Here is a 25,426-nt window from a genome sequence, read left to right on the forward strand (position 1 = left end):
CACCCCTGAGGTGTGCCGCGGGCAGCGCGCCGGTTCGCCGGGGGGCCGGGTGAGAGGTGGTTCCGTGCGTATGGTGGGCCTGGGGTCCGGCCGGCCGCCTCAGGCCTCTCGTCCCCGGGCGCTCGCGGGGCGCTCTGGGCGGGGCTGCGCGGCGGCGCCCCCTGGCGCGTGGGCGGGGCAGCTGCCTCCCGCCGTGGCGCGTTTTTCCCGTTCAACCGGAGCGGCCGCGGTCCCGGTTCCCCAGACGCGTTAATTCGGTTGGGATTGTGCTGCCCCAAATCGGCCGCGAGGAACCGGCTCCGCGCCCCTGCAGCGGGTGGTCGCAGGAGGCCCGGGTGCGCGGCTGGAGCTGGGCAGCAGCAGAGCAGCTGCAGTCAGAGGATGACAGTGCTCTGAGGGCATGTCAATATGTATTTAAATAGAGTAAAACTCTGCACACCAGTTTGCAAACCTGTTGTGAAATACGTTCTTATTTATGTGTAGCTGTGAGCAGAGAGGTGCATGTCGACCACATTCTGTTGGAAGCTTACATGTTACAGAGCTTCTGTGGTTTAGTGCAATAGTTTGTCCTCACCTTCTCATGAACACAGTCACTGTAATCGGTGTTACATTTGCCACACTTGCAGCTCACGGCCACAGGGTAGGAATAATACGGGACGGTGTGATGAGGGCAGCCCGGAATCAGCACCGTTTGATACATCATCTCTTTGTACGTGCACACGTTCTGGGACAGAGCACTTTTGAGTAGCAGCTTCTTGCCATTGCTGTCCTACAAAGAAAAAAACAAATGCATTGTTTCACCGACGCGTACACGAGTGTCATTAGACCTCCTTTGATGTTTCCTCAAACACACGGACAGCAAACCTCTTCACACTTAGACTGGCTCTGATATTTTCAGCATACTTCTGTTCACATGTGCAGTTCTAACTCTGTGTGTGACTGGGGCTCTCTACCCCTGTAGATATGTTCACTTTGCTTTTATGGTTTTAACTAATGTGCTTGGCTCACAGTGCTTTGTCATCCGTATCGGCTGCCTGCTGACCACGGCGGAACTTAAAATGCTGTGTTGAACAGTGAAGCTCAAGCATCGTGTTTGGCACACCTGCACACTAGCTGGCATAATGGTAGTGGGAGCAGGAGTTACCAAGTCATTTACATTAAATAAGAGTGACTGAATATAATCTGCTTCTCACCTGTTCCATCCTGACCCCACAAACTGACTAAGGAGGCTCTGCAGTGACAGCAGCTCACAGGTCTCTGCTATGCCACTGGTGTGAGCAGCTCCCTAGTTCCGGAGGCCTCGCATTTCTCATCCATACCTTGGCAAAAAGCTAACTTGAAAACATGATGATAGTGTGATTTTTCTGCCTGTGACAAATTGGATCATTTACACACAATTTTTCCAGGGAGAACAGGCACTTGTTTTGCAGTCACGGCCATTATAGCAACAACTGCCTAGAACAAGAGTAACGCCTTGTACCCGAGTCATGCAAAATCCAGCGCAGATGGTGGTGTTGATGGCCAAGCAGAAGGCACATTCCCTTTTCTCCACATGGATTATATACTCAGAAGGAGCACAAAGTGATGCTGTTTGACCAAAAGTCAGGCCATAGAGGAGAGACATCACAAAGAAGGGACTCATGCTAGATGGGGGGAAAAACAAACAATCAAACAAAGCAAACCCTAATTAAAATCAGATATACCTTTCAGTCCTTTTCTCAGAATTTGACAAGAACAGTTATGATAGTCTCAGACTAGAAGTAATCTTAACTTTTTTAGCTACGGCCTGACAAATTCTTTCCAATCCCAGACCTTTAATTGAAATAGTACTAACCACTAAACAGAAAAGGTAAACAGGCCATTAACAATATATAACAAATTCATTTTTTCCCCACTAGAGCATATTACATAGAACTTTTCAATAATAAGTGATAAAATGCTGACACAGATAAATAACAGGAGCTAAAGGATTTGAAAATGTAACCTATGTGAGAGAACATGAGCTCTAGAATTAACCAGAGATGTTCATTGGTTTAAAAATAATTTTCTAAAGAAAGTATCTTATAAATGTTCAAGAGAGAAGAAGAAACAGCTGTGCACATCAGACATACCACTGTATTTTTTACTTTCCAGTTGGCTTAGAGGCATGATGAAATGGGAACACTGCCAATAATTAAATAATAGATTCAAGCAAATTACAATAAAGAACATCAGCAAAGAGTTAATGAATCCCCACTTTATCTGCCTGTTGTGCTGACCTAATCTCTCAGACCTGCTAGGGGATCCTGAGAACAAAGCTTTGATTAACTCCGAGACAATTCCAGGGACTACTCAATAGCTTCTAAACCACAAACTTTAAATGACAGTGTCTACAAACATACGGACATCACCCTCCAGTCTCTCCCAGCTGCCAGTTTCCCGTAGCAAAAGCCGCTCGTTACACAGTCTGGTTTACCCTGTAGCTGCAACAATGCAAGTCTGGAAAGACCAACCTCTTGTCAGCTGAATTCTCCCCTATTACAGGAACCTGATTCTGCCTTGAGCTGGGAGAGGCAGTGAGCCAGCATGAGCTCCGGGTGTGCTTTATACTCTCCAGGCTAATTCCAGGCTGATCTTACTGTTTATATAATTGCATCTGAATTGCTGCTTTCTTATCGTAAAGTCATCTAATGAAAATTCATGCTGAACCACAAAGCAAATGTGATAGGAACAAATGTGTCCATAATATCCTAACCTGGAAACTGGAGCTGGAAATCTAATTATTTTAAGAGTCATTCTCTTCTCAGGCTTTTAAACTAACCACTGCTTTAAAATAAGTTATTATTGATGAATTTAATTGCTACATAGGACAGCGACATCATGGCAGGAAGGCTAGCATGGAAATGGCGTCATTTTGAATCACATATGACATTCTACACCTTTGTTTTGTGGCAGTTTAGTGAAGCCTGATTCACACAGTTTGCTCATTACCAGGCAGGCACAACTGAGATGCAATGTTATACACGTACACTAACACACCTCACAGCAATCGCTCTACAGCGTGGTTAGATACAACCTGACTTACTACTGGAACAAAACACACTGAGAAATTATCTGGCCTTGAACCTACTGAGCAAATATTGAAGTAACAAGCAATTCACTCTGAAATACTAATTGACTGGGGAAAAACTTGTAAGAAACCACTCCTTGTAGCGCAATGAGAAGCAAAATACTGCATCACCACCAGTGAAACTGAGATGTCTACAGTCAAGGGAAAAACCCTCGTTAGGGCTTTGTGACCACCTGGGAGGAGTGAAAGTAAGAAAGCGTTGAGTCAGCGTGCATGTCTTGCGCCGGTTCAGCACAAAGCCCCTGTCCTCACTGCACCGTCCATGTGCAGCTGGCCCTGTCGCTGTGCTCGTCACTCAGCTCTGCTCACACCTTCCCTTCCAGCTCATCACTCAGCGCCAGTCGGGCTTGGGTCTGATGTATCTCATGCAGCTCAACCACACTCTCCATTTACCCAGCCCTAAGAAATGGGAAAAAGTTGAGTGTGAACTGGTAAACATGGTCACTTGGGGCTGTTGGAGGAGTGATCTAGTCAGTCCGATCAGTGTGCAGCTAATTCCTCAATAACATTATCTCCTTTTCCTGTGGTTTTGGACTGCTGCACACAGCTTTGTGTCCTGGACTAATTCTCCAACATGATATAGTTCTTGTTCTATTAAGACTATCTGAAATCTTTCCCTTTTCATAGAGACTTTAGTTATGGGTTAATTTCTACCATATAACTTCTCAGGAATTAAATATAATTTCCTGGATTAAGGACATGAGCAGAGCATATTTGCAAGAAAAAATATTAAATAACTTGTATAAGGAATACATATTTTAAAATCAACGTCATTAGCTAGCTAATGCTAATTTCAACAAGTCTTGGAATACTGAGGAGATTTCAAAACATTAAGAAAAGTGCTAACATTAGGCCAATATTCAAAGAGAGAATGTTGACCCAGGTAACTCTGAACCAGCTAGCCTGACATCTATCCTTGATAAATCAGGTAAAATAACAGAAAGTTGATACAGGATTTGAGCAATAAAGAATTAACAGATGAGAACATAGTTAATGCCCGTCAAGATGGTGTTCCATAAAATAGGTCATGCCACACAAACCTGGTTTCATTCTTTGAGGTGATTACAAATTTGGTTGTTAAGGCAACTACACAGATGCTAAGTCCTTAGTTCCATCTGTCCAGAGCCCTACGGTCATGAAGGTTTAGAGCTATTAGGCAGAGTCCAGCGTGGCATATGCTGAATGTCGGGAATTATTAATCACTGGAGCAGGCAGTGTAATTTCAGTAGTGCCTTTCTTCACTGCAACTTTTTTTACCCGGCCTCTGAATGCACTGCAGTGCATCACAGAAATATCTGACCAAGTATTAAGAATGAAAATTCATTTATCTGGAAGCATAATAAATTCGTCTGAGTGGACCTTGAGACTAATGCTGCTCTTGTGACTTGTGACTACTGCTGCTCACACTCAGGTTGGCTCCACACTGAACATGGACACAGAAGCTCTTTGCTGGCATCTCACTAACCTGCCATCTGTCAGATGCACTGAACATCACTGGAGCAATACAGACATTCACATCTCTTCAGTAATTCACACAAACTATTAAGTTGGTAGAAAAACTTTTCCCTGACAAAAGACTGTGGCAGGACAACAAAGTCCAGTGTGGCAATCTCTGAGTGCTCAAGGCTTCTTTCATACAGTTTCCTAAAATCCATAGTTAAAAGTCTGATGCTTATGGATGTACTTCTTTGGTTGCCCCCCTGCTGACCTGCAGACTATTCAGTGATAGAAATTTTTAATGTGTTTTTACAGCCATCAGCTTTGTAGCCCTGTTCTGGAACAGCCAGTTACACTGTTAATTATTTATCTTTAACCTTTCTGTTAACTAAACCAATCCGTTCACTGACATCAGTTATTTTACACTTTCATTAAGTGAAAGACAGTATGCTGATGTTCTACAAGAAGTGTTTTAAGTGATGTCTGGAAACAGAATTTAGTAATCATAAAATTCTTGGGTTCACTACCCAGGAATCTCTGTAATGGGCTAGAGAAATTCAGTGCATACCAGCAGCTTATAAGTAAAAGTAATTTAATAGGATTCTCTGTCACTAACCGATGCTTAAGGTAAAAGTAGGAACAGTGAGGACAGGTTCCTACCCACTCTTTCCCTGTTAGTGTAACACAACGAAAACTTCGTGATCTTATGAGCAGGTTAACTTCTAGAGCAGAGCACTTCTTGTTTCCACTGCAGATAGCATTGTGGAGATTAAAATAAAAACACGTCCAGGCTTGCAAGCAACAGAGAATTAGAAGCAATGCTGAAGAAAAAAACAGGCAAAGCCAATCAGATTTCTAAAATATTAGTATTCTGGTAGAGGAATTATTTCCAACCTCATCCTGTTGCAGATCTCCACTGATAAAAGGAAATAAGATCCTAATATGCTGCCATAGAAACAAGTGTTTTTGCCAGATTTTGCATTTAAACAGACTGTGGCTGCTGAATTTCCAAAGCTAATCTGGCTACTGCAAGTCCCTCTGTAATAGCTTGAATCACAGCTCTCATCTCTTAAATTTATAGATTCACAGATGGCCGCTCTTTTCTTTCTTTCCTAGGATTAGCTGCAGCGTTTCCTATCAGCCACAGATTAAACAGCAGTTCTCCTTGTTGCATATCATCTGCCAACGATCTCCATTTATGGTCTGAAAATACTTCCTCATCCTATTTGCTGATTGGCTCATATGATAGACCACTTCGTACTTGGTTGCATTTCTTTGGAAAGTGCTAGAGATTTCTGTTATTCTGAGATACACAATCACTACACAGGCCAAAATTTTAAAAAACCCAAACAAAACCAAGAGAAGCCAGAAGCCGCCTGCAATATTATCAAGGATGAGTATATACCCACCCAATATCGTGACAATGCTAAGGGATAAAAGCCAGAGACACTTTTCAGTCTCTGAGGGTTGCAGTGTTCTCCTGATCTGACTGGCAATCTGATAAGCAGCCAGTAGGTAACCAGACAAGATCTTCACTGATGAAGATCTGGTATGGAGCCTTGACACTATGCATGTACAATTGATGTTTTTAGATCAGAATTTCAGCTAATTAAATACGCTCAGTATGAACACCAGGGTATGTTTCTGTTTATCCTCTTAGGCTTTGGGAATGCAGTCCTGTCAGATGCTGCTCTTACCCAACAGTGGCCATCCCAGAAGCTCTGACTCCAAATGACTCAACCCAGGCACCGGGCAGGCGTCACGACATACGACAGCAACATTTCCTTGAATTGCTGGGCCGGGCCTGTTTGGGGTGAGCTGCAGCGCAGATGAAGAGCTGCATCAAGAATTGATGACAATGTGGAAAGTCTGAAGGTCTAGGACACACTGTTCTGTGAACGGGGCAGGTTGAAGAGGTGAGAGCAGGAAAGTGACAGCATCTGCCTTAGAAAAAAAAAGGAAAAATATTTGAAGTACTACAGAAAGATCCAATTGCACACATGGTAACTAAGGATGGCAGGATGGAAGAAAGCAGACGTGGCAGGTCAGAGCATTGCTCACCCTCCCTGAAGAAGTTTTCGACAGAAAAGGGACTGGAGAACTGTGTTGGCAATATTATGTGGGGAAGTAATAATATATAGAAACATTTCCAAATGCCTGCTTTAGGTTAAGGTAATTTGATATTGACAGACCTCCTGCTGGAAGCTGCAGGTCCTCAGCTGTTCTGGTGAAAGAAGTAATAAATCAGTATCTGCAGTCACTATCAATTAATGATATTCTTGCTTGGAAGACATATTATACCTCAGACACTGAAGGCCACATCCTCCTTAAAACAAATACATCATGTCTATGTATTTCACTGGAAATAGCATGGAAAAAATGTTCTATTTAATAGATAATATTTGTTAGTTACATACAATAAAAAAATCATTGTTAGTATCACTGCTCAATGGATGAGGCATAAGGAACCCAAACTACTAAAATAGCTAAACAAAAAGAAATACGTATGTTTTGCTACCCACATCAGATGAATCCAGGATTTTGATCTTTCATAATATTTTCAGATGTACCTGTACTTTTCTTGTTATCTCTAGGCTCTGAAGCAGGTTTTTGTCATTGTTGTGAAACCAAGACTAATCAAGGATTAATGCAGAAATAGGTGTTATTCTAAACTATTCTTACAGGTGCATGGCAGGAACTGTTAGCTGTTGGGAAGGCCGCCTGATGATCCATATCTGTGTTCTAATACATAAAGCAACAACATTTGGTCCCACACTTTATGGTTCAGATAAACAATTTAATAACATCTTAACATTATTTTTGCAATCTTAAAACGTGTGTATATTTTATTCTTTACAAAGCTGAAATATTTTTAAACCAATGTAATGATATTGAAAATTCAATTTTTAAAGTTTCAAAACTGTTTTGACAAACTGAAATAGTAGCTACTGAAAACACAAGTCTAAAAAGACAGTTCTGACAACATTTAAAATGAAGAAAAAGCAAGACAACTTCAGGTAAAAGAGCATGCATTTTAACAATTTCAGTACTTCTTTCACTAAATAACATCCTGTTGTGACTTATGTACCAAGAAACTACATTTAAGAGAGTCAATTTAAAAGAACAAAACTGAATTTCTTTAAAAACAGTCTGTCTAATGCCAGACTGTTTTTTTTTTTCTTTTTGAAACAGCTTTCTATGTACTTACATCTAAATTTAAAAATGGGCTAATTTGTCTCCTGACTTTGTATAGCATAGGGAATGAAATGTAGACAATGCTCTGCAGGCTGATGTAGTTCTGTATCTAGAAAGCTTATGTGTATAAAGAAACAACCATAATATTAAAGATACCGAGTATGACATAAAAATGCAACAATGTCCTAACTTTGAAAGAATAAAAATCCTGTGGTTGTACTAATTCACTAATGCTAGTGCACTAGTCATTTTTTCATTTTAAGTAAAGAGCTTTTCAGCTTCTTTCATTTTCCTTTTCCTGTCCATTTTAGACACTGTGGTCCAGCCAGCCTCTCGCATTTTCCTCATGGTTGTAAGTTTCAGTACAGAGCCTGGAGTTTTCAAGTCTGATGTAGCTGGTTTCTAAGAAAAATGAAGCCAACCATTAGTTTCTATAATCAATTTGATTAACTGTTGGTTTTGATCAGAAGAAAAGCTAAACTACCTTTTTTGGTGTCACGGCACATAATTGTGAAGCTTGAGGATAATCTTTGTACAATTTTTTAAACATTTCTTCCTCTGAGACCATGCTCTTAAATTAAAAATAAAGAAGTTAGTTAATCGCGCTACATGAAAAATGTAATTTCTTTCTCCCTAGGAATATTAAGAGTATGAAAAGAGAAAAAAGTTAAGATGTTACTGTGAAGCCTCAATGGGCCAATAAAAACCATGTAAAAAATTGTAAAAGTTAATATATATTTTTATATAGTGATACTCTGTTTATCATACAGTTACCAACTATGTACATATAAATACAACTCCAGAAAGAGCCAATGAAATAAAATATACATATCAATGTTGTGTTGGATACAGCAGCCCCCACTTTATCTACATTCCTGGGTACGGCAGTGTGCACAAAGAACTGTTAAATACACCAGTTGTTCTCTGGTTTTTACCAGGAGGTCGCTGTGTTCCGAGCTGTCTGAATGAGCATCCAGCTGTAGAAGCACCTTTTGCTTCTTCCTCACGCACTGGTCTGAATACAGATTTGTGCTTTCACTTTGCAGTTTAGGTATTGGAGGAGTCTTTATACTATATGTCTGGGAAAGGAAAAGATAGCATTTAAAATTACATTTTCAGTGGTAATTATAGAACCTAAAACTCATAACCCAGTTTACAGACTTGAGTATCCACGAAGACACTAGAGAGATGCTGTGGAACCATTATCTTTCTATCCAAAGTATGAAGCAAAGACCCAAACAAAGAAAATAAAGTGGTAGTTGTTTCTATTGTTAAGATATAAACATTACATGTGAGCATCTGACAGGGTAGAATGTTTCACAATTATGACAAAGCAGTCAGGAATACTTTGATAATTTTTACAGCTACACAAGCTATTTTCTGTTCTGTAGAGAAAAATATTCCTTTACAGACAACACTCTTTTTTTTTCAAAGACTAAGTAAGAGAATTCTGGAGATGTTATTAAATTCACAGTTCCTCTAGGACAGGAATTGTTACTGATCAATGATAACAGAAAAATTAAGTATCTGTGCAAGAAAAACGGCACAGTGAGAGCCCTTATATAAACTGCTTTCTAATATCGCTGTGGAACACATTTTTTTGTGGCTATCTACCCTGTAAATCCCCGCTTACCACAACAAAAAATAAACAAACATCTACAGAGAAGAAATACAATCAGAAAAATAAAACACTCACTGCTATGAGTTACAGACCTTTAATGATGGACTACGCAAGGGACTTTTTGTGGATACGGAAGGAGGCATTTTTTGCTTTTCCATCATGCTGACTTTCGTAGGAATATCATTTGGAGACTTTTTTGTTTTTACATTAATGGATGCGCACTCCAGATATAAAGGAGTCTTAGGAGTCTCAGAAATTTCAGTCTGTATTTTCTAAAATTAAAAAAGGTTTAAATTAAAAGCATTTCAATGTCTTTTGCCAAATGTACAAAATTTATCATGGAACTCCAGTTAGATTGCCTACATATAAATATTAGCAAATTCTAAAATTAATTAATGATAATGTCAAAGCTACCTTGTTCTTCTTTTCATTTTCAGGAACCATATTTTGGGGGCGTTCTTTTGCAAGATTCTCCTAAAAAGAGTTATGTGATAGGAAGTAAATATTTTATTTTAATTCAGCAGTTGAGTATCTTCTTGGTGTAATTAGAGAACACAATTCACAATCATACTCCATTACAAAGTTCACACAAATATATGACCCAAATTTAGTCAAACTGCAGCATTCAAAAGACATTGCTTTTCTAGTCACAATTTCATTTCTTACACAACTTCCTCCATCTCTGCTAAGTTACCAACCCTTTTTCATGAGATAATCGGATACAATTTTTATTACAGCTGCATTTAAGAAAGAAAGAGCTCTATTTTCTAGTTATTATTTCATGCAAGAAACTGGAAGTATTCTTGTTTATTAAAGTAAATGTTCCTTCACTGTCTTTTTATTCTATTTTGCAATTCTTTTGCCAGCTGAATACTATATAGCAATCAGAAAATCGCAGAATGGTTCGAGTTGGAAGGGGCCTCTGGAAATCTCTGGTCTAACACTCCTGTTCACAGCAGAGCAAACCCGAGTAGGTTGATCAAGACTGTGTCCAACAGGGTTTGAACGTCTCCAAGCACAGAGACCCCACGACCTCTTTGGGCAACCTGCTCCTGTGTTTTATCATACTTGGTGTTTAAATTTTATTTCTTGTACTTAATGACTTCAGAGAGCATCAAGCTCTTGAAATTAGACAGCGAGAGCAAGACCTAGAATCAAAAGTGCACTTCACAGCTGTCACTATTATAGTGCAGAAAACCAGGCCGAGCACGTCACCCATACTGCTACATTTAATTAAAAGAAAATACCTTCTCTTCAATTTCTGCTTTAAGTTGTTCCTTAAGGGATGACAGTTCACTTTTCAAAGATGAGAGCTCACTTTCCTAAAACAATTAGATAAAGGATAGGGTTAACGATGCTTAACCTGGGAAAAAAACCACAGTCCAAACAAGACTGTAATTAATAGGGATATTCATTATATACAACAAAAAAAATCCATTTGTTCAGCAGAGCTAACTTATCCACAAAGTTAGCATTCTGAGAGGTATCTACTAGTCATTTTCAGAATGATTCAGCCACGAGAAACACAGATCAAAGAAGCAGTTACCAAATTAAAAAACAAAACCAAACAACATGTAGACTTGAGTCACAACTCAATGCAGAAAAATACTGCATTTTATGTAGCACAGCTCCTCCAATTTATTTTTAGAAACACCTGTTTTTGTTTAATGCACATAATAAAATCTGTAAGAGGTAACAGTAAACAGATATTAGTGGGTTGATCTTTACTGTTTGGTCCCACTAAAGCAGACACTTAACCCCCCCAAGTGTTAAAGAGGAAGAAGTCTAATGAGGTATTTATAATTATATTATGCTTTAAGGACAGCAGCCCCTCCATTTCATTACTTAGTGTTGAAGAGTGCACCTTACCAATGATCTTTTGGATGATAACTGCTCTTGCTCTTTTATTTTATAAAGTTTCAACTCTGTATCTTTTTCTTCAACCGTTTTATCATATTCATGCTGCATTTAAAACAAAACAACAAGCTCAAAACATTTGACTGAAGGGTACAGATCTACCTAATCTTAAAACATTACTCATTTTTTTAAATACGGCTCTTTTGAAGATTCAGAAAGTAGTAGGAACAAACATTGATGCTTCAGCAGAAACTGTAGAGGAGGAAATACACAAGCAGTAGTATTTTGTGGGCTGACAGAGAATGCTTTATCTTTAGGTAGTGGTATATGTCCATGTAAAAGCTAGCCATATTATTTTTATTAATGGTATCTGCTAAATATACTTCAAAGCAGAGTAATAAGAAATGTAAATTTAAATATGTTCTGAATATTATAAATTTAGATAAATTGAATTTATCTGCCAGAAGGCGTGCTTTCGAAATCTGAAGATGAATTTATTTTTAGACAACGAAAAGTCAAGCATGTGTTCAACTTCATTTTCCTAGACTCAGGTCTTCATTATGAAGTTTCACTTTCTCATTCATGATATTCTGGTTTTGAAAGGCTTTCACTTACCGTAATATCATGCATTACAAATCACAGAAATCAGTAAAATCTCTTACCTTGTGTTTTTCCATAAGTGCCACCATTTCAGTTATCTTGTGTCGACATCGGATATCGGTTTCTCTTTGTGCTATTGTTGCTTCGTCAGCAAGCAACCTCATCTTTTCTACCTGTTAGTAACAAGTTTCATTTAATTCATAAACAATTAACAATATATTTTTTAAAAATCTTTGTTTCATTTCTTCTTACGTCTGTGGGTGCAACATATATATAGTCTCGTTTAGCGTACTCTTCATTTGCTTTTAAGATGCTTTTCAAATCCTACTTCTTTTATACATATTGTTAAAATTGGCAAATAAACCTAGATTAGAAGTATCATACATCCATTCTGCTGTGGCAGACAAGTGTCATTTCAAACCATGAGGCCATTCTGAGCACTCTCCCCTAACATTTTTTGACATTACCACCCAAAAAGTGTGGGCAGGAAAATACTAATATGGGAAAAGTTATAATCCAATTTGCTTATGCTGTATTGATACCAAGAATAGTATTTGTGAATAATATCGTGACAAAAAGAATTTTTAACACGGTTCTTACTTTTAAAGGCTTATATAAATACTACAGCTTAAGGATCTAACGTCCTGAAGCGTTGCTCACATGCAAACACACAAAGTTCCACTTATGTTGATAAGACGACTATGGAAGAGCAAGGGCACTTGCCAGTACAGCTTCACAAAACCATCATACATAAAAAAAATAATTAAAAGTTGCAGAAAAAAGAACAACTTTCACCTCTTCAAGAAGTTTATTTTCATTTACTTTCTTTGTTTCAATGTCATTTTGATAGATGTCAACTGTTTCCTTATGTTGCTTGTTCATATTTTCCATCTCTAACTGTAATTTATTCACCTTTGGAGAATAGAGAATTATTGCTGTTACTTGTTCAGGGATAAATTTACCAATGATTCCTTTTTTACCTTTAATATGACTATATTATGTTTACAATTAATTTTTTTTTCAATTAAGAAATGAAGAAATAGTTTATCTAGAAATGGTTTATTTACAGAATTTTATTTAGTTCTAAAAGATTAAACCTACCTTCCCTTCGTAAATACTTGTTTTCTTGCTTTCTGCAGTAATTTTCTTTTTCAGCACCTTATTCTGTTAGAATAAAACAAACACTATACTTTAATAAGTTAACAGAATTACATACTGAGAAAGTAGGTTGGAATCTTCAAAATTCCAGCTTTCAGCACGCAAATAACTCTCCTTTTGTAGTGCAGTTCAGGTTCCAGATCAATTCTCCAAACAAAAGAGTGGTCAACTACTTACTTTAATAACACTGTTACTGCAGGACCTTATGAAAAACTCCTCATGGGTGACAACAGAGAATAACGAAAGAGGGTGCAGAGTGCGAAGAAAAACTAAGAAAGTGCGCAGGTGGCACGACAAAAAATACAAGTTATATATTTTCACAGTACAGTTATTAACAATAATTCACAATTCTTTTGGTAACTGAGGTCATTATTTTATCAATTATACCATGTACTAAATGAAAACAGTAAAAGTTTATTAAAGATATTATTTCCATAATTGCATTTTTCACTCCTTAATTTGATAAGAAAGGAAATGTTACAAATTACATGGGTATATCTGAAGATATTACATCAGACGAAAACTGTTGAAAAGTAATGGTTACCACAAAATACTATGTTTTCTGTATTTGTGACTTTTAAAAACCATACATACCTCCTGTTGCAACTCTTCAATGCATTTGTTTTTATTTTCCACCTGTTTCTTTAAATTATTCAACTGAAAGAGATATTTCAAATATTAATTAATAAAGTAAAAAATGATTCACTGCGTTAGAGATTACTGTCAACGTTCTTAAACATGCATTTGCGCAAGTATTATTAATTCCAATTGGACTGAATAAATAATGAATAATAATAAATAATAATTAATAATAAAAATAAGAAGCATGAAGTTCTCTACAGTCCATGAAAAAGTGAATCTTCATACCTTATTTTCTAGAATCTTCAACTGCTTTTCCTTTCTTGACATTTCATTTTCAATGCTCTTAGCCTGGAATTATAATTGTAAATCTTTACTTTTACAAAAAAAAATTTGAAATCTGTTATGACGTTAAAAAAAACAGATGTGCTTTGAAACTACAGTAAGAAAGTAAAAATATTTGAACATATTTAAACTAAAATTATGCTACATATTGAAAGCTAACCCGTACCCCATCCATCACTAAGTGAGTATATGGAAATAAAAAACGTGAATTCTGTTTGCTTGAGATCTAACAAATCTGGACTTTTAAGCCTCCATGTAAAGAATAAACATCCCAGCAAAGGTCCTTGTCTTTTAAAATAAAATGTGTACATTTGGTGACTTGGTAGCAGCACTGAAAGAAGAACGGCTCTGCAAGAGATTAAATCCCTATGTAGAACTTTGCAGAGACCAAACAAAAAAACAAGCTTTACATTTAGATTTTGTCCTACAGGGTATGTTATGTATTTTCATGGTAAACCATATGATATGGCATACATTTTCTTCTCTTTCATCCAGCTGACTTTTAATCTCTTCACCTTTCTTAACAATCTTCTCCTTCAAAGACTCCAGTTCATTTCTAAACACCAAAATAACAAGCATTAGTAAATATTTACTTAATAACTTCTTTTCGCTACTGCTAAATAAACCCATACTTTATTTATAGTTTGTTTAGCTATATAACCTAAAAAAAAATTAATCTAAAAATCACGGAAAGCAGCATATGAATACAATATTTAGACTAACTCTGAAGGGATCAAGTCTACTTCCTCTAATAATATCGTACATTAATATTTGGTTTTACTTGCCTCAGCTGGTCATTTGCTTCTTCCAGGTTTTCAACTAACTGCTTTGTATTTTCTTCTTTTTTTCTACTATCCTAAATAAAAACCCATGTAAGTAAAATGAATAAAATTCAAAGTGACATCTTATAAAATTCAAAGACATTGTAAGCAGTATGTTGACCAGACTTATTCACAAGGGTAACTGCACTTCCTTCGTATCTTAAACACAAAACTAGTTCAGATACTCCACAGAACCATGTTGTGTTGCAGTTTTCCATATGATTTATATTGTAAATTGAATATTGTCTTTTAAAAAAGCTGGAGGTTCACAACTTGCCTCATTACTTTCTTGCAGTTTCTTGAGTTCTGTAGCCATACCACGTTTCTCTTGTTCTATTTGTTCTTTTTCTAATAAAAGCTTATTGATAGACGCTGTTAGTTGTTCATTCTTTAGCCTAATTTAAAACAAATGGTCAAGAGGATTAAGAACATCTATTTTGACACTTCCTTTTAAGTTAAATTTATCCATTACAAAATGTTACTTCACGCTGAAAAAAGTCCAGGCCTGTATCTACAAATTTAAGCTTTGCAGCAAAGTTACAGTGATGCAAAAAGGTGACATAAGGAGAAAAGAAAAGGAGAGTCAGCTTTTATATAAAAATAATGGTTGTTAAATACAATGTAGTTTGACATCCAGCTCAAAGCAGGGTTAACAATGAACTCAGAAACTTTCCATTCATGTTAACCCAACTAAGCCACAGAGATATGGAACAATTACATACATATAAATACAGAAAATGCAGTTTATGAATAGAAATATATAACAGATGTCACTCTGTGTGCATAGGTTCATGGATAATTTAATTGTATATTAAAGTAACTTCTATATAACACACACAAAAATTAAACTAATACTATATTTTCAAAAATGATCATACGCCTCTTGTTCAAGATCTGTATTCAGTGTCATAAGCTGATTTAAATAATTTTGTTCCTTTTCAGCTGTACTAGTCAGCTGTACTTTCAAATCATGGATTTCCTTCTGCAGAAGAAAAAGAAAGTGTTTTGAGTATACACATGTAAACTACAAGTCATGAAAACTCACAGAACTGAACCGACAACCAAAGCTTTAAGATGAAACAAAACTACACACCATAAATTTAAGATGAAACAAAAATCCATGCCATAAATTAGCCAGAGTGTATCTTTACATCTTGCTGGTGTTATGTGGAAGTTGTGTGAGATACTGAACTCTAATATGAATGTGAAATGTGTCCCCTATTCTAACTATCTAGTCTGCAAAATTACTGACAAAATTAGCTTTCTTTTGACATTATTTTAAAGAAAACATTTGCTTCAGACACCATAAGCTTTTGCATTCACCTAAATAAATTAAAAATTAAAAAAAACCCCAGAATTACAGTACTATGTAATAGAATAAGCACATATTTTAGATGCATCCCAAACCAGAAAGCAAAACTACTTATAAAAACATGTTACTGTCACCCTTTATTCAGACCTCTCTGATTTGGAGAACACTTTTAGTTTCTTTTTCTCTCTGCTGCAAATTTTCTATAGTAGCCTCAAGACCTTTCTTCTTCTCTAGAAGACCTTCAACTTTCCCCTGTTTAAGGACAATAGTGAAACTCAGTTTAGAAAATTCAATGTACAGTATATAAGCAAATACTAGGCCTAACTAAAAATTGGAAATCTTTATGTCCAGAGGCAGTGGCATTTGAATAGGTGTGAATAAAGAAACGACCAGAAATGTTGACAAGGAAAATCAAAACAAAAGAACAAACCAAGAAAACCAGTGGAAGGAACCAAGTCCTTCGAAGAAAACACTGAAATCGTCTAAAAGACAGTTAAGAAAGTTTAGTAGCAACATTAAGACAGTGTTTATATATAGCATTTAAGGTACTTAAAAAGCATGAGAACCTTCATATGAAAAGTAAATTCCATGAGATTAATAAAACGAACATTTACCAGTGTTTCTGACAGCTCTTCAAGTTGTATTTCTTTGTCACATTTTAGTTTAGTCATCTCTTCTACAACACATGTAATGTAAAATTAATTGAACAGAAATCATTTTACATAATTAGCAGGCAGTATAAAGCATTTATCCCTTGGCAGTACCCAATTTCCAAAACTTGTGGGATTAAGTTCTGAAACTGTAAAGCTAAATTATAACCTACATTTTGACTTAATCTACTGGATACCAAGATCATTTTTGCTCTGGAGCCCTCACAGGTCACAGCTCACCGCGCTCCAGACAAGCGTTAGCAGTTAACTTCTGAACACTTATCTTTAGATGCCCTCAATACATACAAGGACATCAAACTATATTTCTCATCTGTCATATCGGGACTAGAGACACATGCTGCATGCTTGGGAAACTGTGCTAAAGACAGATCTCTTACTTGGGAGCTTAAGAAGCGCGTGTCTAGAAATCACAGGATATCAAAGCAATATTTAAAGCTAATCACTGTCAGTGTGATTCTCCATCCTGCATGGGGAGAGCGGGCTGCAGGAAAGCTTAATGCAAGGGGTTTGTGTCTGCTCCAAGCTACACAAGTCACTCCTGGAATGTACTGGTCTAATGCTGCCTCTCAACCAGCTCTGCAGTGCTGGCAGTCTGAACTGGAAGAGCGCAGAGAAAGCAGAATGATTTCCAGGAGAATCTCTGTGGGTACCGCTGGCACTCTGCACAGCACTGCTAAAACTACCGAAGAAAAGAGAGGCAGATGAGTAAAAATAAATTTCAGCATTCCTGACAGGTGCAGAACACTGGAAAACCATTTTCCCAAGCAATAGGAACAGTTGATTTTCAGAAAACATCAGGAAACATTTTTATTACTACCTAGCTCGTTTTCTTTCTTTCTATTAATCTTACCCAGTTCAGCAGACTTATTTCTGAGCTCCAGGGTAAGTAGCTTTGACTCATCCTCATACTTCTCCAATCTAAGAAAAAGTAATTTAAAAAATTGTATAGTACAAAGCACCACACTGGAAACTTAAAGGACAATAAGACAAAGTCTTAGCGCAAGCATTTTACGAACATTTGCCTTTTGAGAGGTGGATCGTATATCTGCCTGCAACATGTATCAAATTTCACTTTTACAACTTCAGAATAGCAGACATAAATGTAAACAATTACATACACACATAGCCCTGTATTTCTTAAAAATAGAATTATCAAAGTCACAGGGGCAGGGGGGCAAAAATTTGCTTTTTTGTAGACCAATATCAACCAACACAACTGAAAAAAAATTACATTAAATTCTCTGCATTTAGACCAGTGTGTAAAAAAACCTATTTTCAGCTTCATATCCTTTTGTTCTTGGATTTGTCAAAAACTGCAGCTACTTAGAAGACACCTTAATGCCATGTACCCCAAATATATTTATTGAAAAATTCAGCTGTGATAATGTATTAAAATGCATCTTTATTGCTCTGTTCTCATTTTCAGAAAGGTTGATTTTAGTTGCTATCAGGTTCTTTGACAAATACATAATTTTTAAAACTACAAAAAACCTGAAATACATTATTAATAGACATCAGCATTAAACAGGACTATCATCACATACAGAAGAATATCTTCCTCACTAAATATTCCATTAATAATGAACTGTTAAGTACTAAATGACATTACTGCTCTCTTAGTTAAGAGCTGCCATCTTCAAGTGCTAACAATTCAAATAACCAGACAGGTGAAGGACTTTAAAAAAAGTTATCAGTGATTCCAAAAAAACCTAATTACACCAGATCACATATGAAGTTTAGGTTTTATTCCTAACAGCTTGGTAATCTAGTATTTTACCTGTAAGATCATTCTTTGATTTCAAACTGTTGCATTTACCTGTTTTGCTCTTTTTGCAGCAAGCTTTTCAAATTGGAAACTGAAGTCTCAAATTCCTCTCTCAGACACGCATGCAAAGCCTTAGTTTTTTCACATTCTTCCATCTGTGCTTCTTTTTCTCCAGTGACCTGAGCTAATGCTTTCACTGCAGTCTGCAATTCAGTTTCTAAACTCTTTTGAGCAATCTACAAAAAAAAAAAAGAGCATGTTTTGAAACAAAGAGAAATAATCGTTTCATATCTAAAGTGTCAGTGATTATTTATGTGATTATGTGTCTAATCTGTTTACACTGGAAAATTATAAGCAAGCTCTACCTCTGCTTTTTGCAAGAAAACATTGGCCTCTTCCAGTTCTGCCCTCAAATGTTCTAGCTTGATCTGGGATTCCTTTAACATTTCTTCTTCATGTCCTAAGCAAAGATAAATGCTTACATTTAAGAAAAATGGGATATTTACTAAAAAATGCTTGCATTTCTGTTTCACAGATAAATACATTTATACACATGCAGATTATGCTACTAGTCCTGATTCTACATCAGCAGCTTTTGTTCCAAATTAAAAAATGGCCTCCAAGTTCCCAAAATTCTGCTGCTGACTACTAACAGGGTCAAATTATCATGATCCTGTTTCCTTTACTTCTATAACCAATTACATTTTAACCTAACAGAAAGAACTCTTACTTTTGGCTTCTACTAAGTCAGCAATCTTATTTTTGGATTCCTGCAGCTGAGTCTTGATCTCTCTTATTATATCATCTTTTTCATCGCTCTGTATTGTAAGAACTGAAATCTAACAAAATGAAAATAATATCATAAAGAAGCCTAGAAAAAAGGACAGATTGTCATTTTCATTTGTGCACCGTGTATGATTAGCATACATGCTGCTGTAATTCAAGTTAAAATAAGGTGGTCAAGTCATATTACTCTGGATGAAAAAGCTCTTAAGTTCAAAATCAAAATGTGAATTCCAACAGAGTAAAGATACTGAAACATCACTAAACTTAGAATCTGACTTAAATGTGGCTCCAGTTGTTATTTTTGTCCTTTTTACTGATGCCTAGAAACACATCTTGCCCCTTTGCAACATCACATCCATCCTCAGAAAAACCGACGACTCTTGACCTTCCCAGACACACACGAATGCTCTGCTTCTCAGCTTCCTGCTTACAAACTAAAAACTCTTACAGCAATTAATTTTTTCAACTTAATCAGTCTTCCATCACAGCTACTTCATCACCACTACAAAAAATCTACTCTCATCTCAAATTCCTAAACTCTCTTTCTAGCCTGGGGTCTGATATACAGTATAATCCTTCTTCTCACCTTCCTTCTTACTGAAAATGAACTATATCTTCCCTAACTATGAGGAGTGATGACTGCTTTGCTAATTTTATGCTCCTGCACAAGCCACTTTTATAAAGGCGAGCATATGCATAGAAAACAGAAAGAGTATTCAGTGTTTACGTGGTGCTTTTAAATCCTGTCACTAAGATGTCCCTTGTTATGATACAGCAGCCTAATTGATATTTTATTCCAAATAAATAACACAGAAGGAACATACCATCAAAAAGTCATTTGCAATATTAATTTCCATCATTCCAAAATACAAATATTTTACAAACATCGAGGTGCTTTTATTGTTTTCATTTATCAGTAAGTCACAAAAGCAAAATAGAGTTCAAATATTTAAGAAACTGCAAGATTTGTTTCGTAAGTAAAGCTGTACATACTAGATTGTAAAACTGAGCAAACCTGTTTTTCCTTCATACTGACTTCCAGTTTGCATTCTTTTTCAAACTTGTCCACTCTGTCTGCTTCTTCTTTTACTTTTGGGATATAGCAATATCCATAGTTAATACATTAGCTAAAATATACTCCAAGTTCAATACAATTTCCAGCTTAAACATGCTTATAATTGTGCAGCTGTACAACTTATTTCCTAAGTGTTGAGGTCATGTTTGAAACTATTTTCTAATCAGACAAATTAATTGTTGCAGCAGCTTCCCACAGAATTATTCCATTATTCCATGTATTACTTAATAGTTCGTTATAAGAAACAAACAGAAATGCACATGTACAAATGAAACAGGCACATAGGAGCATAAATGAAGCAAGTATTTCATTAACATTTCTGTAGCTATACACAAGTACATTATCATTTAAATAAACCAACTACATAAAATAAATAGTCATCTCTAGACTGTACTTCACAGACAAAACTTAAACTTTGAGTGACTCTTTGAGAAATAAAGTCCCAAATCGGATCTGGCAGAAAAACAATAAAAGGGTCCAGGCATTTAATAGCAGGCAGCAGGAATAAAAGAGCGGCCAGCCTGTTCCAGTGCTGCCAGTTCACCATTCCAGCACTTCCTGTCTTTCTGGCCTCAAACTGCGTGTAATAAGATCTATGCACTAAAATCTATGAAGTACAAAATTGTTAACCCTGCAGCATAAACACAATAAACAGAATCCTCACATTTGAAACACATTTCCAATCTGGTGTTCTCTGCTTGCACACGAAGCTCGTCAAATGCCATTATCATTTTCTAAAAATAAAATTCAATAGATACATTCATATAAAACGAAGTACTTTCAGTAATGAAGAATTATGTTTATGGATTGTAAACAAACAGTATTACAAGCTCGTTCATATTTGTAGGAGAAATTTTGTTAAAAACAAAATTCACAGCTTAAACATATTTTGAGTTAACAGAATGTTGTAATTATTCAAAGTTGGAAGCTTAAGGATTTCTGTACTCAAGATCTAAATAATTTCAAGGATGAAATATTTTTTACTGGTCCATGTTTTTAGACCCCTATGACAATGGACGAGTTGTTGTGCTTTTCTTAGCTGCTACAACAACCTACAATTAATATTTAACCATTATATATATATAACCCAGATCACATTTGAGCCTTTGAACAAGCTACATCACTTACTTCAACGTTGTTATTAAGTTCCACGTACAGTTGTCTTGTTTCTTCTTTTTCATGTTCATCTATCAAAGTAAGAATGTACCATAAAGTACTCTGACGCAGAGCCACACACAGTTTATCTCAACCAGAGAAGTATTTGGAACACAACGATAGGTTTTTTTCTTTCATGAATTTAGAGAAAAGTAGAAGTACTTTTACTTTCATAAATAAAAATTTAAATAGCATTTACATTTGGTGGACTTCTCTGTGAAGTGAGTACAGGTTTCCTTGAGCAGATTACACAGATGCCTTGAAGCGCTGTTTCTAAGAGGGAAAAAAATACTGTAATATGTTGTCACAGGAATGCACAGCACTTTGCATAACTAAGTAGTAACAACGTAAATGTCCTGATGATCTTTACAATTTAACAGCTCTATGTAACTTCCCTTACTAATACAGTTCTCAGCACAAAACCTGATTATTTTCACAAAACTATATTTGAGTGCATTACTTACTCTTTCAAGAGACCTTTATTTTCACATATCTCATCTTCCAGTTTTAAACTTAGTTTTTCATTTTCAAACTAATTTCATAGGGAACAAAAATAAGAACACATTGTTATGGAAAAATATACTAGAAATATACCTTTGCTCACATGAAAAAGTAATTTTCTGCGTCAGAAGACAGAAATCTCGTTTATCTGAGCCATCTTTTGTTATAGTTTGCATGAAAGACATACTAATAAACAATAATTTACCAGCAACTGGAACACTTACAGATATGTTAGTGATATATACCTGTATGTGCTGAATACAGAAATATGCATGAGCATACTTTACACATACTAGGAAGATTAAAGTTTATTCAGTCTTCAACAGGTTTCCGCATACCCACAGTTTGATGTGCATGTAAATAATACAAAGATGGAATGCACATCATTAAAAAGAGGAAAACCATTTTTAAAAAACCAAAATCTTGCTTTTTCCTTTAGTAACAGTAGAGCCATAGGTCACTGGTATCCAGCCAAATGGCTTCTTTGAAGTCATCACATTAACAGTTCAAAATTTATTCTGCCTCTGCAACATTCTTTAATTGTATGAATAATAATTTCATACAAAATCAGGAAGAACTTTGTCTTTACATATTCATTGTACAATACTGGCCTGCAATTCTTGAATGGCTTTACGCTGTGCTTCAATGATCTTTCTGTTTTCTTGCAGTTTTCTTTCCTTCTGCTTTAGTTCTGATTCTACAGTTAGTTTCCACCGCTTGATCTTCTCAGCCTCTTTGTAGAGTTTTGAATACAACTCATTCATTGTTTCTATATTCTATTAAGACAGGTTCCACAATTTAATCTCAAATGCTATTTAATTAATAAAGTTTCAGATACATATTTATCTCAGAAATATCACAATTTTTTTTCCATAGATGGTGACACAAGCTTATATACAATCAGGGATCAAAGTTTAAATCTTTGTGCATCCACTGTGTATGTATCAACAGACATTACAGAACAAGTAGGAGACATAAACACAAGTGAAAAATACCCCAGTGCCTTCCGATTTAGTGACATCGCTAAATAGATTGCCTTAAAGATATGGATAACTGCTCAGCAGAGCCAAGATTCCTTCCCTTAGGTTCTTCATACCATTTCCCTCCTCTTATTCTGACAGATACTGCAAAGTGAAAGCAGCTTCAGAGATCTTGTCAAAGACAACCTGTGGTATGTGTTTGCGGTTAACTCATATGTAAAGTAGGAAGAAGACCCAACCAACCTTGTGCTCTTAGAACATCATTAAAGCGCTGTACGAGCAGCACTTGATCAGTGGTTTTGTTTTAGGTACGATGTCACCTAACACTACCCTTGTTTTGGCTGCATCATGGTATTACAGTCCTGACTGTACTTTAATAGGTGCTATGGCTAAAAGATGCTTAGAACTTTTAGGATGACTGCAAGAAACATTCAACAGCATTTAATATCTGAGAAGCACAGGAAGCTACTGAAAAAAAGAAAGCTTTACTTAGCTGTACTAAAGCAGAAAAACATTGGTGAAGATGATAGGAGAAGAATCAAATGCTTAAGGAAACCACTCCACTAAATTCATTGTCTTGTAAGATAAAGCCAAACAAGGCAAATGGGATAATCTGCTTTGATTTTCCAAATAATACTCTGACTTCAATCCTTCTGGCCTTTCAACAGACTATTCAGAACCAGTTTCACAAAGATATATAAGTGCCTAAAGCTTATTCTGATTAAAACTGTCAGACTCCCCAGGGACTTAAAAACCAAAACAAAACACCCCACACCTTGGAAATCACCTTAATATTTAAAGGTTTACCTCCAGACATGTTCATTAAATCACATATACCTCCCCTAAGTGATTCAGCTTTAAATAGGAGACAGAAAATTATTATTCCCCTTTGACTTCTTCCTTTAGCCCTAACATATATACTGAAGAGTAGGGACTGTTTTGGGAACAAATTAAGAGGCCCTAAGAAATTAGATATGCAGAGTTTATACTTAGCTGACCTCTTCATCTACCTCAGAGCAAAGTTTTACTTGCTGTGAAATCGCATCTGAAAAATTAAGATATTTTCATCAATGTATTTCTAAAAAAACAACAGTGGAACTGTATTTAACAGTGTTACAGCTATGATATTGTTAAAGTACTCATGAAAAATGTTGACAATAACAAACAATTTTAAAATAATGTGCAAGGTAAATACTTATTTTAGTCTTACCTGAATCAGATATTTCACCACAGTTCGGTGTACTTGTTAAAAACGGCATATTAAAGTCATCATCTGGGCATTTGTTAAAACCCTGCACAGATTTAAAAATGAGCTTCTTATGGGTAGATTTGCAAAGATTATAAAACCCAGAAAAAAAGTACAGCTAATGTGAAAATAGAGTTTTCCATTAATAAATCAACTACCCACAGTTTCAAAGCCCAAGGTATTGGTAATGGCTTTGGAACTCTCCTGCTTGCTTCTTCACAGTGGCTTTTCAAACTGTTGGCCTTTCGTAGTTTGCTTTATAGACTATACTGTGGTCAGTGGAGGATTTTGATGACAGGAACCTCTGAGCTATTGCATGGCTGCACACAGTTGCGCAGTAAAGGACTCATTAACCAAAATGATTTTTTTGAAGTCCGGTATTTGATACTTATTTTTTTGCTTTATTCCCAAGAGCACTTCTAAAACACGTCTGATTATGTTTTAGCATGAAAATTTCATTTTATAAGCTATTTTAAAACTCACATAAACTTATCTTGTAAATAGTGTAACTCGTCTCCACTCAGATTATCACATTTGAACCTAATATTTCATAATGAGCCTCGACATGAAAAAATATCTCGTTGAATTCAGAGAGCATAGCGACAGAACGTTTTCATTGCACACTTGATCTGGTGGGACCAATAAATCAGAACCCATAAGGGTATCAGGGTGGTGTATTTCCCACTACCTTTCTGAATCACCCACATCAAAAGTGTTTATCATTGGAGGTGTACAGTTAAAATACATAGCAGATGCTCGAGAATATGATTGTCTTTGGTTTTGATAGAAAAAAGTCGTAAGTCTTTGAAATTAAAATTTAAGGTGGTGTGTGTCCCCCCCCCCCCCCCCCCAGCAGCAATCTTAACACTTTGCAGAAAAAGTAGTTCAGCGCACACGCTTTTACACATATATATATGCATGTGCTTTCCAGGGCGGAGGTTCAGGACTTCGTGTGAGGACAAGCAGCCGGGAGGACCCGTAGCACGGCCCCTGCGCCTCCCGCCCCCTCCCCGCCCCTCAGCCGCCGCCTCCAGGGCCGCGCACCGGGCGGGCGGCAGCGCCCGTTACCTGACACAGCCCCGTTCCCCGAGCGCTCGCCTGGGGTTTCACCGCAGACACCTGACCACCGCTCAGGCGCGGCGGCACGAACAATTTAAACGGTTTTTCTTTTTCCATGGCCTCGGAGGTCTCAGAGCCGCCACCTCATAACGGC

General features: G+C 36.6%; 2 protein-coding genes across 2 annotated transcripts; both read right to left on the minus strand.

The window, feature by feature from the left end:
• Positions 1–526: 526 nt before the first annotated feature.
• TSHB (thyroid stimulating hormone subunit beta) lies at positions 527–6,257 on the minus strand. Its single transcript, XM_065649648.1, has 3 exons — positions 6,244–6,257; positions 1,481–1,643; positions 527–769 (listed from the first exon to the last, which is right to left on the minus strand). The coding sequence occupies exons 1-3, from the start codon at positions 6,255–6,257 to the stop codon at positions 527–529; spliced, it is 420 nt and encodes a 139-aa protein (XP_065505720.1).
• A 1,742-nt stretch (positions 6,258–7,999) lies between these two features.
• SYCP1 (synaptonemal complex protein 1) lies at positions 8,000–25,389 on the minus strand. Its single transcript, XM_065649641.1, has 31 exons — positions 25,282–25,389; positions 24,178–24,259; positions 23,966–24,012; positions 22,599–22,763; positions 21,951–22,018; positions 21,686–21,759; positions 21,460–21,518; positions 20,996–21,065; positions 20,272–20,345; positions 19,201–19,309; positions 18,836–18,930; positions 18,522–18,706; positions 17,556–17,623; positions 16,649–16,710; positions 16,182–16,286; positions 15,601–15,704; positions 15,000–15,117; positions 14,687–14,757; positions 14,376–14,457; positions 13,845–13,907; positions 13,572–13,634; positions 12,921–12,983; positions 12,615–12,731; positions 11,882–11,992; positions 11,232–11,324; positions 10,610–10,684; positions 9,777–9,836; positions 9,455–9,634; positions 8,677–8,820; positions 8,226–8,312; positions 8,000–8,143 (listed from the first exon to the last, which is right to left on the minus strand). The coding sequence occupies exons 1-31, from the start codon at positions 25,387–25,389 to the stop codon at positions 8,000–8,002; spliced, it is 2,946 nt and encodes a 981-aa protein (XP_065505713.1).
• Positions 25,390–25,426: the final 37 nt, after the last annotated feature.

This window comes from Caloenas nicobarica, chromosome 21 (genome assembly GCF_036013445.1).
Source record: "Caloenas nicobarica isolate bCalNic1 chromosome 21, bCalNic1.hap1, whole genome shotgun sequence".
Lineage (NCBI taxonomy): Eukaryota > Metazoa > Chordata > Aves > Columbiformes > Columbidae > Caloenas > Caloenas nicobarica.

What these genes read in the sequence shown, in the direction of transcription:
- SYCP1 (XM_065649641.1), bottom strand. Translation starts at nt 25,389, where the DNA reads ATGGAAAAAGAAAAACCGTTTAAATTGTTCGTGCCGCCGCGCCTGAGC. An exon ending in TATCATCCAAAAGATCATTG is followed by an intron (nt 10,685 to 11,231) that starts GTAAGGTGCACT and finishes TAATTGTTTTAG; the next exon opens with GAAAGTGAGCTCTCATCTTT. An exon ending in CGGAACACAGCGACCTCCTG is followed by an intron (nt 8,313 to 8,676) that starts GTAAAAACCAGA and finishes TTTTAATTTAAG; the next exon opens with AGCATGGTCTCAGAGGAAGA.
- TSHB (XM_065649648.1), bottom strand. An exon ending in CTGGATTTTGCATGACTCGG is followed by an intron (nt 770 to 1,480) that starts GTACAAGGCGTT and finishes TTTTCTTTGTAG; the next exon opens with GACAGCAATGGCAAGAAGCT.